This window comes from Bubalus bubalis, chromosome 17 (genome assembly GCF_019923935.1).
Source record: "Bubalus bubalis isolate 160015118507 breed Murrah chromosome 17, NDDB_SH_1, whole genome shotgun sequence".
In the NCBI taxonomy this organism is placed as follows: Eukaryota; Metazoa; Chordata; class Mammalia; order Artiodactyla; family Bovidae; genus Bubalus; species Bubalus bubalis.
This window is the reverse complement of record NC_059173.1, coordinates 11,513,669-11,530,712: the sequence shown is the minus strand read 5'-3', so window position 1 is coordinate 11,530,712 and position 17,044 is coordinate 11,513,669. Positions and strand designations below refer to the sequence as shown.

Sequence of the window (17,044 nt, the reverse complement as noted above, 5' to 3'; positions counted from 1 at the left end):
GGCTCCTTGGTGATCCCTAAATCCTTCTTTCCCAGAACTTTTATGGGTATCAGCAAACTTTGAGAGAAGTTTGGCTAAAGTCACGAATAGTTGGGTTTCAGACACAATAGTCAATGAAAAGGAACAGTTGGGAGCCAACTTCTCTCACCTGAGAGGAGGTCAGCTGTGGAGTGAGAGAGGGTCAGTACTAAGCCTAAGGGTTCATTCCATTATCACGGGGTGGTGGGCAGAGGTCCTTGCCGCACTCCACCCGATAATACTGACAGAAGGCTGTCAGAGTAGGAATGGAATTCTCTAGTGGTCATTCTAGATGACTGGGGCAGTCACAAAGGAGTCAGGGCATGCCCACGAGCCAGAGACAGAAGGCAAAGCAGGGGCCCCTGATCTGGTCTGGGGAGGCTACAGTCTCTTCTCTTCTCCTCTCAGGGTCCCCGCACTCCCGGTGAAGAACTTGAATGGTACAGGGCCAGTCCACCCGGCCCTGGCAGGTGAGGTCCAGTCAAGGACGGAAAAGAAGGGCGGGGCCCTCAAGGTGGCAGCCCCACCTGTCTGCCCATTGACTCCGCCCCTTGGTGGGCGTGGCCAAGAGGGCACATCCCCTACCATTGGGCTACAACTCTGGGGTGGGTGGGGCCGGCAGAAGGCTCTCAACTTGGCTTCAACTTCGGGTGGGGCTGAGTGGGCACCGTCCGTGGGACACACCCCATCCACCCATCCGAGGATTCCTGGGTGTACCAGGTGGGCGGAGTCTGGGGAGAGACCCCAAGGGTCCTCTCGACGATGGGAGAGCAGGGTGGACAGGGCCTGGATGAGCACCCCGCCCTCTGACTATCGCTGCTCGGTGTCCCGCAGGGATGACTGGGATCCTGCTCTGCGCCGCGGGGCTGCCCGTCTGCCTGACCCGGGCCCCCAAGCCCATCCTGCACCCACCGCCGGTGAGCAAGAGCGACGTCAAGCCCGTGCCTGGCGTGCCCGGGGTGTGCCGCAAGACCAAGAAGAAACACCTGAAGAAGAGTAGGCCTCCTAAGCTAGACCCTGACCCCTGAACTAACCCTGCTAACCCATCTGAGCTCTTCTGGCCCCATCCACCACCAACTCCGATTACATAAAACCTCAAGCAACCCCTGACATGTGACTCCCACCAGCCCTTACAGCTTCTGACCCTACCCCTCAAGACCCTTGTCTTGAGCCATGCCCTCAGGGCTAAACTCTGGGTACAGTCAAGCCCAGCCCAATTCTGTCCTTACAGGTAAGAACCCTGAAGATGTGGTTCGAAGGTACATGCAGAAGGTGAAGAACCCACCTGATGAGGTGAGCCCCTGGGCAAGGAGGAGGGGCGGAGGGCAGGCAGCCTCCCCTCCAGAGATGGAGACCCCAGCACCCCCCTCCTTGTGAGGTTCTGTATGTTTCAGCCTCTTCTTCCAGTTTGTGGGTTTGCCTTCTCACTGTCTTTACAGCATCTTTTGATAAACATCAATGCTATGTTTAACAGAATCACATTTATCAACCTTTTGATGATCAACAGTTTTTGCATCTTATTTTTACCCATCTTTTTCCACCAAACATATTTAAGCTTTGTTTTCGATAGTTAAGCCTTGAATATGTCTGGAGGGAGTGTGAGGGAGCCATCTCTTCCCCTGCCATGCACCTGAATTCAGTACCTGGGGGTGTCCCCTCCCTTTGACAGATGGAGGCCAGAGAGGGGGCGGTCTGCTGCTCTTGGGGGCGTTGAGGGTCTGGCCCCTGCTGAGGGGCAGTGCTGACATGGGGGTGTCCTGCCCTCCCCAGTCCTCAGTCTCCTCTCTGTTCTCCCCCCGACCCCAGGACTGCACCATCTGCATGGAGCGGCTGGTCACGGCCTCTGGCTACGAGGGCGTGCTTCGGCACAAGGGTGTGCGACCTGAGCTCGTGGGCCGCCTGGGCCGCTGTGGCCACATGTACCACCTGCTGTGCCTCGTGGCCATGTACTCCAATGGCAACAAGGTGGGCTGGCGGGCAGGGGGAGCAGACAGGAGGGCTGGGGAGGGGCCCAGACACCTGGGAACCTCACAGCCACCCCCCACTCCCCGCCCCAGGATGGCAGCCTGCAGTGCCCCACCTGCAAGGCCATCTACGGGGAGAAGACGGGCACTCAGCCGCCCGGGAAGATGGAGTTTCACCTCATCCCTCACTCGCTGCCCGGTTTCGCTGACACCCAGACCATCCGTATCGTCTATGACATCCCCACCGGCATCCAGGTGAGCCCTCAGGCCCCTGACTTTGAACTCGCCAGCGGTTCCCCACTGCCGTCTGTGGTTCAAGCCCCCTGCTGCCCCTCCCCACAGGGCCCTGAGCACCCCAACCCAGGCAAGAAGTTCACTGCAAGAGGCTTCCCACGCCACTGCTATCTGCCCAACAACGAGAAGGGCCGGAAGGTGGGTGCCGCAAGGGCAAGGGGGTGTGGGAGCAGGCCGGGGCCCCAGCACTGACCATAGCCATCTAGTGTGCGTGTGTCTAGCCCTGCCAGCGACCTCAAAACCTCATTTCATTGACCAGCCCGCTGAGGTCAAGGTCTTTTTAGAGATAAACAAAGCCTCAGAGAGGGCAAGTCATTTGTCCGAGGTCACACAGCGAGGTCACACAGGAGCCTGGATTTGAACCCAAGCAGTCTAGACTCTTCACCGCCACACCAGAAGAGTGTCGGCTTTTACTTTTTGTTTTTCAAAAGAAGCCAGAAATTCTGATTTTCACGTGAAACCTTCAGGTTTTTGAATACTGCCAACGAAGGAACGAAGCGGCTATTTAACACAGCGTGAGGTTCAAGCCAAACACAGCTGAGGGTCATCAGTTTGAGACTCTTCACCTCAAAGAAATAGGCTGATAACATGGAAAGTGGTTTTACTGGGGGAGCTCAGAGTGGGAGTCAGTCTAGGGAAGGAAGTGAGCACACCGGGTGGCCATGGGGAATCCTGCAGGGTAACCTCAGGGTCGGGGGGGAGGGACTTAAGCCGTGGGCCGTGCTGCCTGTGACGCTTGCTCGCTTCGCCCCCATTTGCCCCGCCCCTTGCCCCGCCCTCCAGGTGCTGCGGCTGCTCATCACCGCCTGGGAGCGGAGACTCATCTTCACGATCGGGACGTCCAACACCACAGGCGAGTCGGACACCGTGGTGTGGAATGAGATCCACCACAAGACCGAGTTTGGATCCAACCTGACGGGCCATGGCTACCCGGACGCTAGCTACCTAGACAACGTGCTGGCGGAGCTCACAGCTCAGGGTGTGTCTGAGGCTGTGGCCAAGGCCTGAGATCCGAGGCTGCCCACCTTCCCTCCTGCTTTGCCCCTGATCCGGCACATGCCTCCCTCCGCCCGCCGGGTGTGTCCTGGCGGCCCAGGTTCAGGGCTGGGGAGGAGCCTGCAGGAGGAGCCAGGAGCGTTCCGGGGATTTGGCTGGTAGCAGTTGGGATGATGGGAGGATGGCAGGCCAGCCGGCTTGACCCTAGCTCCCCTGAGAGGGTCGCAAGGGTGTACCGGAAACCATAGCAACCTCCCTGCTAAAAAGACAGAGCCCCACCCCCTCACACAAACACACGTGTCCTGTTGAACACATGCACGCACACCCACGTGCCTCTACTTACCCCCAGACTGGGGGGGAAGAGACAGAAAGACCCCTGTGATACCCCATGTGGATTCCCATTTGTGTCTCTATCGCATCTGTACAGGCTTGTCTGCAAGCAGGGGACTCAGGGCTAGCACCTGGGGGCCCAGTAGGGCTCCAGGAGAAAAGGGGGCACTTGGGAAGCTCAGTCTCCTCCCATCTCTGCCACCCACTGATGGCCCACGGGGTGGAAGCCCCCAGATATTCAGCAGTTTTGCAAAAGGGCAGGATAGGAAGACAGACTAGGAGAATCTTATTTTGTGCTTATGTCTCTTCATCCTTCTGGGACCCTGACCTCCTCCCCTCCCATCCCCAAGCCTTATGTCTGTCCCTGATAAAGGCACTGTTTTCCTTTCTTCCCCATCCCATTTTCTCCACCAAATCACTCCTAACATGAAGATCCAAAGGCTGGAGCTTCTGGCTTCAGGAGCGAGACGAGTCAGGCCTGGCTTAGGCCAGCAGGTTTAAAAAGCAGACCAGACAGCAAAGAGTCCATTTCCCTTTCCTTGGGAGTGGGCAGTGGGGTGGCTGATAGTCTCGGCCAACCAGGGGCCTGTTGCCCAGGCAACTCACCAGCTCCGCCTCTGTTGATTGGCTGCCATGGTGGAAGTCAGCCAAGATTTAAAGGGACGCCAGCGATTGCTCTTTTGAAAATCTACCAGTCCCACTGTGGGTGGAGAAATAAATGGTCTTTCTCCTCCTCAACTGGGTCTTTTCCTGTCAAGAAGGGGCGTGGGTGGCTCTGTTTCTGGGGGACTTCAGTCCATCCCATGGGGGAGCTTGCAACAAAATGGTGACTCAAGACCACTGTCCCTGTCAGGCTCGGGCAGATGGAGATGGAGGGTCCCCACGCTTCTCTTGTCCTGGGGGTGTGATGGTGGCAGAGGCAGACCCTCCCAATCCTAGTCCCCAAGAGGGTACAAGTTGAAGTTCTGTTCTCAAGCACAGGTGCAAGGCAATGCACGCAGCTCCCGGGTTCAATGACTAGGAATGAGGAACTCAGGCTGGGAACCTCCAGGAAACAATGGGGGTGCTGGGAGACGCCGTGATGGCTTTCTGGAACCTCAGAATCCCAGTCTCTGCCCTCAGGGAGGAGGACCAGGTTCTGTCTAGAAAGAGACAAGGACCTGTCCCAGGATCTGCAGCAAGTCTCCTATCAACCAACCTCTCACATCCCAGAAGGCTGGGAGGCTGTAGAGAATGTTGCAGCTCCAGGCGACCCCTGCTGGGCACCTTTGGGATAGCACCGCATCTGTCCTACCCTCTAGTTACACAAAACGGGAAATGAATATTTGGAGACCCTTCCAATCCTGCCAGTTGGGTGTTCCCCAACATTTTAACTTCTGCGATTCATTCTCAAACAAAAGCTCACCTCAATATAAAATCGCCCAGCCCCGTGATCCTCAAATCTCACGTGCAATCCACATCACCTGTGGAACATGCTGAAAGCCCTGATGCCTGCCCTCGTGCTCCTCAGATTCTGATTCAGTTGATCCAGGAAGCTGCATTTCCAGCAGATACTCTGAGGATAGGGTATCCAGTAGATACTTCTCCCACAGGGTATCTGTGGACCACAACTGAGAAATCCCTCCCTGTTTCCTACGCTATTGCCATGGAACCCATTTTAAAAATCACACATATCAACTCTCTCACTCATTTTATACAGGGTAAACTGAGGCTCAAAGAGAGGGAAAGAGCCTGGCCTGAGGTCTCTCAGGCTTCAGGGGTCTGGGTCAGGCACTGGGCTCTCAGCCTCGGTTATTCCTGGGGGTCCCTGATTGTAGAAGCTTGTGGTTAGGATTCTTGGCTAAGGACAGGGTTCAGGAGGATCAGTGAGGTTACAGGGATTAGCAGACATGAAAATAGGAAGGGGTTGAGCCCATTTTAGTGCCTGTCTGGGGCAACAAGGCCACATGGGCATCAGGGATTCAGGTACAGCTGTATCTAGCGGCTCAGGGCCAGGCTGCCCTAGTCAGTGTGGGTAGAGGCAGTCCAGTGAAGTAGAAACCTCAAGGTGAGCCAAGTAAGTCAGATTCCTTATTCCATCCACTCCAGTCTGCCTCAACCCAGAGGGAGAGATTCATTCAGTGCAAGGCTGGTCCCCAGCCAAAAGACTTCCATGCCTGGGTTCTGGGCTTAGGACACATGGGAGGACTAGGATATCTCTAGAAGCCTGCAAGTCACAGCATCAGTGAGGTGCAGGGCAGCCACGAGGGGATTCCTGGGCCATGGGATGTTGAGAAGGGCCCACTGGCTCCTTCCTCCTCCTTCCAGGCTGACTCTGGCATCTCTTTAGGGCCTCGGGGGGCCCGAAACCACCTTCCCCTGCTCCTGCTGCTGGAACTCCTCATGGGCTTGGTCCAGGTCTGTGAGCACCTTCAGCAGGCGGGCAGCTGCCTCCCTCTGCCGAGCCAGGGCATCAGTACAGGCCCCTGGGAGAGAGAAGAGGAGGCCATAGTGTTTCAGCCAGGCCACAGCAGGCTGCTCTAACTCAGATTCAGTGGCTTCCTCAGACTCTGGATGTGCCTGGTGCCCCAAGAATCCTAAAATGTGCCAGAGCCGGCCACATGCAGCTCCCTGACCTGCTGGTGGATTGCAAACAGGAGAGTGGGGGTGAGGGAGAAGGGGCTCAGAGACCAGGGTGGGAGGTTCTTGGCAAGTTGTGGGAGGTACCAGAGAAGAGAAAGAAAAGGGATTTCCTTATCCCCTTACCTTCCATGGCACTGGAGCCCTGCTCTGTGGCTGCCTCCAGAGTTGTATCCATGTTGGAATCCTCGAGGAATTTCATCCTGAAAGATGAGAGAGAGAAAACCAGGCTGGTCCCTGAATCCCAATCCTGCTCTCAAACCCAGAAATTCTGCTGGTTGAAGGAGACATTACAGGTTCCCACTAAATCATCACCATTGCCATCATCATCACAGCAAACATAGAGTGTCTGCTGCTATTCCAAGCCCTTTCCATGTATAGACTCATTTAATTAGCACAAAACACAGGTGGATACTTACTAGTAGCTCCATTACACAGATGACCACTGAGACAGAGAGAGCTAAAGCAACTTGCCTAAGGTTGCACAGCATAATAATAATTGTTACCCTTTATTATTAGAAAGGGTATTATATTTCATATTTTTATTATATAGAAAGCTAACGATGTGTCCAGGCACCTACAAAGTGCTTTACCTGTATGAGTTCATTTGGTCCTCAGGACAACCCCATGAGGTAAGGACTGTTGGTACCCTAATTTTCCAGACTGAGAAAACTGAGGTACAGAGAAGGTAAGCAACTCGCCTAAGTTTCACACAGCCAGTCCAGGATTTGAACCCAGGCAGGCCAGCTTCAGGACTCACACTGTAAGCTGGAACAAATCTCCATCACTGAGTTACAGTGACCCTGAGATCAACCAAGAGGGGGTGGGAACACACATCCACTTGTGTCTCGGGAGTCCTGGGTATCAAAGGATCTCAAGATCCATGGGACTTCCCTTGCAGCCCAGTGGTTAAGACTCTGAGCTTCCAATGTCCCGGGGCAAGGCTTCAATCCCTGGTGGGGGAACTAAGACCCTACATGCCATGTGGCATGGCCAAAGTGAAAAAAAAAAAAGGTCCCAAGATCTAGTTCTGTATCAGAGCCCACCTGAGGATGGCAACAGTCCTCCCCTAGAGCCTGTCCCCACCCAGAAGCTCATCAGAGGCACGTGGGAAGAATGAACCGGTGATCATGGGGTGGGACCCACCTGAGCCGGTCCCGCCCCAGAAGCAGCTGCCGATACACCATCTGGGTCTCAGCATCAGGATCCAGCGGGTCACTCCAGTCCCCCAGGGTGACGGCCGAGTGCGTGCGGCTGCAACCGGAAGCTGGGGGCGACACAGCGGCATCATCTGTAGCTTCGCATTCCCCTTCCAGAGCCTCCACGGCCAAGCCCTGCCCCTTAGACTTCTAAAACCACTCTTCAAACCTACTGCTTCCTTCCAGCCGCACTGCCCCTGCCTTCACCCAACAGAGCAATAGCCTCCCTTCTCTCCATGCCCCTTCCACACTCTAGGCTCAGCCACACAGACCTTTCTCGATCCTTCAGCCTGTCTTTGCTCTGCGTGAAACATTCTTTCTTCCTCTGTCCCTTTCTCCAACTTCACTAATTAACTCTTACTCTTCTCACAGGTCACACTTGAGCCACACCTCCTCCAGGAAGCCCTTCTTGCTGTCCTACCCTGGGGCTGGGCCAGAGGGGTTCACTGGCATCTCAAAAGCCTCATCTTGGCATTTGTAACACTGTATTACAATTGTCTGGTTATTCATTTATTTTCCTGAGAACAAGCCTGGCATTTGGTAGGCACTTGAAAAAAAGTATCTGTGTGACAGGCAGTGTTCCAATCGCTTTGCATATATCAACTTATTTAATCCTCACAGCAGCCCTACAAGGTGGACATTATCATCCGGCCCATTTTACACTTGAGGAGACTAAGGCAGAGAGAGGTTAAGTTTCTTGCTCAAGGTTGCAGGGCAGCCCAGGCGGAGGTGGGACACACTGTGATTGACAGGTGTGGAGGGCGGAGCCTGAGCCCGCCCTGCCCCCTCACCTGAGCGCTCGGCCTGGAGGCAGCAGGTCCAGTGCCCGCTGCGGAAGGCACCGGGGTGGCAGGAGGCCAGCTTGTCCGGGTTGGGGGCGCTGGCCTTGCGCAGGGCCGACAGCCATTGATTGAGCTCGTTCACGTTCTGCGTGGAGATGGAAGGGCAGTCAGAGATGGGTTGGGACCCCAAAGGCGCCCTCTGCTCCTCCCCCATGCTGGCGGCGCCTCACCTTGCACTGGAGGTAGGTGGTGTGCGGCGCCCCCGCGCCGTCCTGCGTCACCACCTGCATCACGTGCGGCAGCTGGAAGGCGCCCTCGTCCACGCGCTCCACGGCTCGGATGCGCGACACGGGGATGGAGGAGCGCATCTGGGAGAGAGGACTCTCGCTGCAGGGCGGGCTAGGGCCAGGGGCCAGGGAGACCGGGCCTGGGGACAGCTTTCCTGTGGATGTGTGCAGCGGGCGGTGTGTTCCGGCATGGGGACAGTCAGCCTGGTGCATCTGTGCTATGTGCGTGTCCACTTGGCGGCCCTGTGAGTCCCGCAATCACTCTCGCAGTGATCACTTCTCTGGGCATCAGTTTCCATCATCATCACCATCACCATGGCAATACCTGCTACTGCACTTGGGATGTGGTTCTAAGCACTCTACACCTACCAGCTTATTTCATCATGAGAACAGATTTCTGAGGCTGGGTCTATCATTCCTCCCAATTTACAGATGAGAAAACTGAGACATAAGAGAATAAAGGACCCTCCAGAGGCCACTCAGCTGGTGGAGCCAGAATTGGACAGGGAGTTGAACTCTAGAATCTACACTCTGCTGATAAAGTAGAAAGAATAAGTGTGGACACCATCTCCAGTGGTAGCTGCTATGATTTGTGGGTGTGCAGACACAGAAATGGGTAGATCCCCGTGGGTGTCTCAGTTTGAGCTAGACTTGAATGGCAGCCCCATGAGAGCAGGGAGTTTGTGTTTTGTTTACTGCCGTATCTCCAGCACCTAGAACACCGCATGGTACATAGTAGGTACTTGATAAGTGCTTGATGGGTGAATGAATGGGTGAACGAAAGCCTGGATATGAGTGCATGTACCTTTGGGTGAGATCCAATTTTCTGTGAGTCTCTATAGCACTTGGGTGCATGGGTAGTTCAGTGGTAGAATTCTTGCCTGCCACACGGGAGGCCCAGGTTCAATTCCCAGCCCATGCAGCCACAGCATCCCCTTTGGGGTTCCCAGGTGGGGTTAGTAGTAAAGAACCTGCCTGCCAATGCAAGAGACAAGAGGGACTCAGATTTGATCCCTGGGTCAGGAAGATCCCTTGGAGGAGGGCATGGCAACCCACTCCAGTATTCTCGCCTGGAGCATCCCATGGACAGAAGAGCCTGGCAGGCTACAGTCCATAGGCTCACAAAAGAGTCGGACATGACCAAAGTGACTTAGCATGCATAGTGTGCGGGCAGAGACCTGCGTGGAAACAGCTGAGGAGGGCTAAGCATTGTCCATGCCCTGGGAGTGTCCACATCTGGGTGGGTAAGTCCCAGCCACCACAGGTGCACATGCTGAAGATCGTCTGATGGTATGTGTAAGCGTTTGCCTGTACCTGTTCTGTGCCCACCTGGACCCACAGGTATTAGCAGAGCCTGGCCTTGGAATTTGAGTTTGCTAAGCTGCTTTGGGACCTTGGGCAAGTCCTTGTCCCCTCCTGGGCCTCAGTATCCCCCTGGGTACAAAGAGGCAGCTCTGTGAAGGAGGCCACCGTGGAAGTCCCTCCACTGCGGGCTGGAGCCCCACCTGCCACTCAGGACTCTTGGAGTAGGACAGCGTCTCCCCGCTGAGCCGGAAGTAGCGCTTCTTGAAGGCAAAGCGTGTGGCCAGGCCGGCAGGCTCCTCCTTGCGCTTGAGTAGGTAGCCTTCTCGGACAGTCATTGAGGGCGGGACCAGAGCCCTAGCTGGGCCCCCAGCCTCTGGAAAATGGGGAGAGGGGACTGGGAACCCTTCCCACCCAGGCTCCACCTTCCGAGGGTCTCATGGAGGAGCGGGATTCTTGGCTCCCTGAGAGGCGGAAGGATGAGTAAGATGGACTCTACTTTCTCCAAAGAGAATGGTATTATTGAGGGCTGGGGAAGGGAATGGGGGTGGCAGGGAGTGGGGGCCCCAAAGTTGGCCTTGGTGATCCCTTTCCAACTTGAGGGATGTATAGGCACCAGCAGGAAGAGCCACGCTTTACAGAGTCAGTCCAGGGAGTGACTGGATGCTAGTCACTATGCCCTGGATCTAGCTACCCTCAGGGGATACAGACACAAGCCCCCCCACCCCCAGCATACAGGGACCCCACCAGGTCACAACCAGGCCTCCACATTTCCTCAGGGTGCTCCTAGGTGATTTGGACCCAAGTATTTCATGACCTGGGCCCCACATTATGATATAGACTCATCCCTAACTCCTCTGCTTAAAACTATCCCATGGGGAGTTCCCTGGGGATCCAGAGGTTAAGAATCTACCTGCCAATGCAGGGGACACAGGTTCGATTCCTGGTCAGCGAACTAAGATCCCACATGCCTCGGGACAACTAAGCCTGCACAGCTACTGAGCCCACATGCCACAACTAAGACCTGACACAGCCAAATAAATAAATACTTAAATATTAATAAAATGAATCTACCCTGTGGTTCCACTTCACTCCAAGTAAAAGCCTAAATCCTTCCAGCAACCCCACACGACCTGCCCCCTCACCTCTCCTCCACTCCCTCTCGTTCATTCTTCTTCACTGGTGCCCCCTCACTGTCCACCCCAGGGCCTTGGCACACACTGTCCCCAGCCTGAAACACTTTCCCAGGATCCTCACTGCTTCCTCTCTGTTCTCTTTCAGGTCTTTGCTCTAATATCACCCTGGGGAGGCTATTCCTGGCCACCCTCTCTAAAAGGCTGATCTGCCACCCCCAGCCCAATATTCCCTTCCTCCCTTTATTTTTTCTCCTTAGCACTTATCTCTCCCTAACACACCATATGATTTGCTAACTCATCTTGTTTACTGCCTGCTGTCTCCACTAGAATAAAACTTCCACATGAGCAGGAGCTTCTTCTGTCTCACCCACTGCTGTGTCCCCAGACCCTGGAACTGTGTCTAGGACATAGCAGGCACTTAATGGGTATCTGTCAATGGAGTAAGTGCCATGCCACGATCCCCTGTCACATCTCCACAGGGGCTGAAACAGTCTGGAGGGCCTGCATCTGTTCATCCCTGGGCCCTAGCACAGCATATACCAGGAAGGGTTTGTTGACTGACTAGCTGACCCACAGGTGCACAGTCTCGGTGAGTGTTGGGGTGGGGGAGGGGTGGCGGACGGGTAGGTCCTGAGGGTCCCGTAGAGTGACAAGTTGGCTGTGGCAGGGCCATGGGAACTCACCCTCCTTCCCATCCATATCCACCAGCTGGTCCAGGAAGTCTCTCACCCTGGAAATACTCTGCAGCAGGAAGGGGTGTAGGGGGGCCATCCACAGCTCCTTGCCCTGGCCCAGCTGCTGGCCCAGATTTCCAATGCTCTGCACAGCCTGGAGCAAAGAAGCAGGGGGCGCTGCCAGGGCCAAGGTCACTGCCAGCGGGGAAGGGCCTCTGTGGACTCAGAACAGCCCCAGAGTCCTGGCTCCCAAATCAGTGTCCAACGAAAGGAGAAAGTGATAGAAACACCTGCCTGAAAAGATATCTGTCCCTCTCTGTGCACAGATGTGTATCCCCAGTGCTTTTATTCTGTCCCCCATCTAGAACCCAGATAACCTCATTCAGGACTGCTTGATCTCATCATACATACCTGAGCCCATCAGAACCTCCAAATGTGGCCCCTTGGTGAATGATGGTCTGATTCATACTAAAGTGTAAATGACTGCTAGCCTGCTTCCCACCTTCCCCCAGAAGGGGAGGGGTTTCGTTCCAAAGAGGGAATTGAGAGCAAAATGAAAGCCTTCACACTCTGGATGAAAAGCTGGGACTTCCCCCTCATGGTCCAGTGGCTAAGACTCCTTGCTTCCAGTGCAGGGGGCCCCAGGTTCAGTCCCTGGTCAGGGAATTAGATCCCACATGCCACAACTAAGAGTTTACATGTTGCAACTAAAGATCCCACATGGCACATCTAAGGCCTGGAGCAGTCTAATTAATTTTTAAAAAGCTGAAGGTGCCATGTCAAACAGATTTCTCTGGGTCTCATTTGGGTCTTCCATCGGTCTGTCCTCCCAGTTTGGTCCTCCCATGCTCCTCCCTGGCTAAGAACACCCTGGATTTGGCGGGGAGCCCTCCACTGCCTGCACCTTGGCAAGCAGCAGCAGTGAGCGGCTGGTCTGGGGATCTGCGTGCTGGTCCCGGAGGTCAAACAGCTTCGGGGTGAGGATGGCAGGAGCGAAGAATCGCAGGAAGAGAAAGCCGCTTATGGCCAGGTACTTCACGTCCTGCGGAGAGGAGCAGCAGGTGAGAGGGGTCCTCCAAACCCACTTCCCAGTCAGGGAAACTGGGACAGCAAGGACAAGGGATCGGTGGTACAGGGAGAAGAAGTAGAAGGGGAAATGGCTCAGGAGGCCATCCTGGTCTGCCAAGGAGGCTTTTCTTCTCTGGGCCTCAGTTTCCCCACCTGGAAAATGGAGTAATAATACCAATTCTGCACCATCAGACTTAGCCAAACATCCTCAGATTCTGCTTTGTGCCAAGCACTGTGCAAAGGGCACAGCCCTGTGAAGGAGGCATCATCATTATTCCCATTTTACAGCCGAGGAAGCAGAAGCTCAGAGATGTCAACTGACTTGCCCCAGGTCACGCAGCTGATGAGTAGAGGAAGTAGGATTGAAACCCAGATCTGTGATTTCTGATTATGAATAGCAACAGGCCAAATATTTCTCCATGTATTTGCTTATTTAATACTCACCCTTGGAGGTTCTGTGTCTCCATTTTACAGAGGAAGCAACTGAGACCCAGAGAGGGAAGGTCACTTGCCCAAGGTCACACAGCAGTAAGTGGCAGAGCCAGGAATTTGAACCCAGGCAGAATTTGAACTCTGCCTTTCATCACACTGTCCTGCATTCAACACCAGCTACTGGGTGTCAAAAACTAAGCCTGCACAAGCCTGCACAATTCCTCAAGCAATCTCATGGGGTAGTACTACTATCCCCATTTTCCAGATGAAGAAACTGAGGCTTGGTAGCAAACCCAGTTCAGCTGGCTTCCTGCACAACCCCCAGTCCCAGCCTCTGCCCTCCACAAATTGTAAAGCGTGGTGGCCCTTCGTGTGAGATCCAGGCCTGGCCCACCTGCGCATAAGGCTGGTTCCCCTAGCTCCAGAGGGGACTTGGGAAGAGGCGTGTCTCTCTCCTGGGCGCTGACCCCCTCCAAACGGCTCCTCACCTACCCATCACATTCACCAAGCTATATTTAGCCCCCAAGAATATGTTGCTGTGTTTATTTAGGGGTTGTATTCACACATAAGACAATACCCTCTCTGGGTATGTGCCAAGTTTCCAGGGCACCTCTGCATTGACGCTGAGCCTTGCCAGGAGCTGGGTCCCTGGAGCTGCTCAGAGATGGGGGAGGAGGTCCCACAGATCTGGAACCCCAAACTACCCCTATGATGCCCCCCACCCCAGCCCGCCATGTTCCTGGGTAACTTTAGCCTTTGACGTCAGCTCATTAACTTCCTCCTTTCTTGAGGAGGAACCAGGTGTCAGAGCGGCAGAGAGAGGGGCTGCTTGGGTTTCTCTGGCCCCCTCCATCTTCGTGGGCATGAGGAAGTCTCTGCTCCCTGCCCGTGGCCACCGCTCACCATGGGGGCTGAGACCTGGGGGACACTTGGGTGTCACTGATCAGGGCTCCTCCCGCAAGGGCCAGGCTGTCTGGGGAGCTGGTCTCCCGCTTCCCCCTCCCCCAGCTGCGGATGTGTCCCACTTAGCACCTCCACCAGCGGCTGAGGCAAGAGCCCCACAGTGTGGGGTGTAAATCAGCCTCGTCCCAGTTGGAGGCCCCGGCTCAGGTCTGAGGAGGAGGATGACGGGGGGAGGGAGAGATTCCCTCTGCAAGTCTGGAGGCTGAGCCTTGAGTCCACGACTCTTAGCCAAAGCACCTCACCTCTCTGGGCCTCAGTTTCCTCCTCTGTAAAATGGGATAATACTGGCATCCACCTCACAGGGTGGATGTGAAGACTAGATGAGGTAATAAATATGTAAAACCAAGTCTGACCCCTAGACAGGGCAGTATATAGTGTTGTTGTGGTGGTTGTTTGGTCGCTCAGTCGTGTCTGACTCTGCGACCTCATGGACTGTAGCCCGCCAGGCTCCTCTGTCCGTGGGATTCTCCAGGCAAGAATACTGGAGCGGTTGCTGTGTTCTCCAGGGGATCTTTCTGACCCAGGGATGGAACCTGCGTGTCCTGCATCTCCTGCATTGGCAGGCAGATTCTTTCCCACTAAGCCCCCAGGGAAGCCCCAAAATATGTAGTGTCAGCTGCTGTTATTATTGTCGTCCTCATCATCACCACTATCATCACCCCTGGGCCCCAGATCCTGCCAGAACACTGTCCCCACTTCTGCCAAGACACACGGCACCTCAGGGTGGGTAGCCCAGGTTCTGTCCCGCTCCTCCTCTGCCTCTCCCTGTGGCCCTGGACAAGCCACTGCCCCTCCCCAGCCTCAGTCTCCCCATCTACCCAATAGGACCGCCTGACCCACCTCATGCTCCGCCTGGGGAAAATGCTCCTCCACGCGCTGGCGCAGCTGCTTGAAGGCGAGGCGCATGGCGGATGGGCAGCGCCCCACGGAGCCCACAATGGCGTCCACGATAGGCCCCAGGTAGCCCGTCAGCAGCCCCAGGCTGGCCTCCCGCACGTGTTCCTCGGAGGGTGCACCCTTGAAGGAGATTCTCCTGGGGAAGCAAGCGGAAGGTTGTGCCTCAGAAGCCAGCCCCTACTAAGCTCAGAGAGCACCCATCTTCTCATCCCTTCTCCATGGCCTCCCCTCCTACTGGTCCATTTCCCCTGCGGGAAGTCACCTCCTCAAAGAGGCCATCTCTGTCCCACTGCTCACCAGCACGGACCCGGGTTCCCTGCATTTCCAGTGCAGACCTGCCAGAGACGCACTGCTGCCCCAGGACCTTTGCACTTGCTGTTTCCCCTGCCTGGAACATCTTCCAGCAGATCTGCACACGACTCCCTCCCTCACCTCCTCCAAGCCTTAGATTCCATACCCTCTTCTCTGTGAGGCTGTCCCTGTGACCTCCCTGGCTCTTCCCATGACCCTCCCTCACTTTACTTCCCTCCATTTCACTAATCGCCTGCAAGAGTCTTCTTTAGTTTATTAATATTACCTGTCTCCCCCAGTAAGACAGATTTGTGTTCATTTGTTTCCTGCTACAAACTCAGCACTCAGTCTACTGCTTGGCACATACATGTGTGTGTGTGTGGGGGGGGTGTACTCAGTCACTCAACTGTGTCCAACTTTTTGTGACCCCGTGGACTGTAGCCCCCCAGGTTCCTCTGTCCATGGAATTCTCCAGGCAAGAATACTGGAGTGGATAACCACTCCCTTCTCCAGGGGATCTTCCTGACACAGGGATTGAACCCAAGTCTCCTGCATTGCAAGTGTGTTCTTTACCTTCTGAGCCACCAAGGTCACTTTAAGTAGCTTGATTGTTCCCATTTAACAGATGAGGAAATTGAGGCTCAGAGAAGTCCCCTTGCCAATAGGTGGCAGAACATAGATTAGAACTCAGGATAAAAATTCCAGAGTCTGTCTGCACCCTGCCCTGGCCAGTTCCCAGATGCCCCTGCTCCCTGCGGGCACCCACTGAGTCCCACTGCCTTTGCCAGGTATTCTGGGAAAAGCCCTGGCCTTGGGGTTTCACAGATGGACTCTGCCCTTCTACTCAGGGGCTGCGTTCAAATCCCCACTTGGCAACGTCCCAGCTGTGCAGCCTTAGGCAGGTGACCTCCCCTCTCTGAGGCTGTTTCTCGTCTGTAAAAAGGGGTCCTAATGCCTGCTCCTGGGTAGTCAGAAGGGGTGGGTAGCACTTGCTGGGCAAGGCCCAAAGAGAAGGAAAGATCATTTCCTGCCTCCACCATGGTCCCCTGTGGACTGCCCAGCAGCCAGCTCTGATGGCATGGTAGGAACAAGCCCACCTGCCTGAGCTGGAGGGGAAAAGTCCTGGAAAGAAAAGAGGAACCCAGGAGAAATGGAATGACCCCCCAACCCTGGCATCGCCCTGCTCCCTAACCCATGTCATCAAGCACTGCAGCAAGCCAACCTCTGCCACAGACCCTCCCCCAGGGGCCTCAGCCACCACTACCACCATAATAGAAATAATAGTACTTCTGGAGTACTGGTTAGTGCTGGGCTTCGTGTATATGACTCAGTTCATTCTCCCGACAGTCCATCAGGTAGATATTCACGAGGCTTGAGATAACCTGCCCACCAGTAATGGCAGATCTGGGGTTTGAACCCAGGGCACTCATGTCTCAGAGTCCCGCCTAGAACCACCACACCACACAGTCTAAGGGGTTGGCTGCTGTCAGGGGAGGCTGTAAGACTGTAGAACATAAGGGTTCCCAAGCAGGAAGGAGGGGTGGGGTGGCAGAAGGCACAGACCCAGCCTGACAGGTCTGACAGGCAGACGAGGGAGCTATGTCGGGTTCATCCCTCAGGTGTGGCTCACCGGGTGCGGCCCAGGTCCATCTTGCAGGGATCCAGCTCCATGTACTTCCTCTCCTCGAAGACGCGGTTGATCACCGGCCTTAGGACCTCATGCAGATAGGGCATGCCCACGAGCTGGGGGCAGGGGGCACCACACGGGGCGGGGCTGAGGGTGAGGCCGTGG

At 55.3% G+C, this 17,044-nt stretch overlaps 2 protein-coding genes across 3 annotated transcripts in view; one reads left to right on the top strand and one right to left on the bottom strand.

The window, feature by feature from the left end:
• The window catches only part of DTX1 (deltex E3 ubiquitin ligase 1), a 39,024-nt gene extending 34,684 nt beyond the window's left edge, over nucleotides 1-4,340 (top strand). Inside the window, exons 4-10 of the mRNA XM_025267571.3 lie at nucleotides 427-488; nucleotides 853-1,014; nucleotides 1,250-1,311; nucleotides 1,825-1,983; nucleotides 2,076-2,237; nucleotides 2,325-2,414; nucleotides 3,060-4,340. Of these exons, the coding sequence (XP_025123356.3) occupies nucleotides 427-488; nucleotides 853-1,014; nucleotides 1,250-1,311; nucleotides 1,825-1,983; nucleotides 2,076-2,237; nucleotides 2,325-2,414; nucleotides 3,060-3,284 (922 nt within the window). The 3' untranslated portion in view covers nucleotides 3,285-4,340. The remainder of the gene's footprint in view (nucleotides 1-426; nucleotides 489-852; nucleotides 1,015-1,249; nucleotides 1,312-1,824; nucleotides 1,984-2,075; nucleotides 2,238-2,324; nucleotides 2,415-3,059) is intronic.
• A 935-nt stretch (nucleotides 4,341-5,275) lies between these two features.
• The window catches only part of RASAL1 (RAS protein activator like 1), a 33,253-nt gene continuing 21,484 nt past the window's right edge, over nucleotides 5,276-17,044 (bottom strand). The window contains exons 12-21 of one of the 2 annotated variants that reach the window (XM_006053021.4): nucleotides 16,883-16,995; nucleotides 14,905-15,097; nucleotides 12,506-12,643; nucleotides 11,611-11,755; nucleotides 9,995-10,167; nucleotides 8,433-8,570; nucleotides 8,212-8,347; nucleotides 7,368-7,488; nucleotides 6,348-6,424; nucleotides 5,276-6,067 (exon numbers count right to left, since the gene is read on the bottom strand). In XM_006053021.4, coding sequence (XP_006053083.1) covers nucleotides 5,928-6,067; nucleotides 6,348-6,424; nucleotides 7,368-7,488; nucleotides 8,212-8,347; nucleotides 8,433-8,570; nucleotides 9,995-10,167; nucleotides 11,611-11,755; nucleotides 12,506-12,643; nucleotides 14,905-15,097; nucleotides 16,883-16,995 — 1,374 coding nt within the window. In that variant the 3' untranslated portion in view covers nucleotides 5,276-5,927. Of the gene's footprint in view, nucleotides 6,068-6,347; nucleotides 6,425-7,367; nucleotides 7,489-8,211; nucleotides 8,348-8,432; nucleotides 8,571-9,994; nucleotides 10,168-11,610; nucleotides 11,756-12,505; nucleotides 12,644-14,904; nucleotides 15,098-16,882; nucleotides 16,996-17,044 lie in introns of those variants that run through there. The other variant, XR_006545512.2, reaches the window with a different exon arrangement.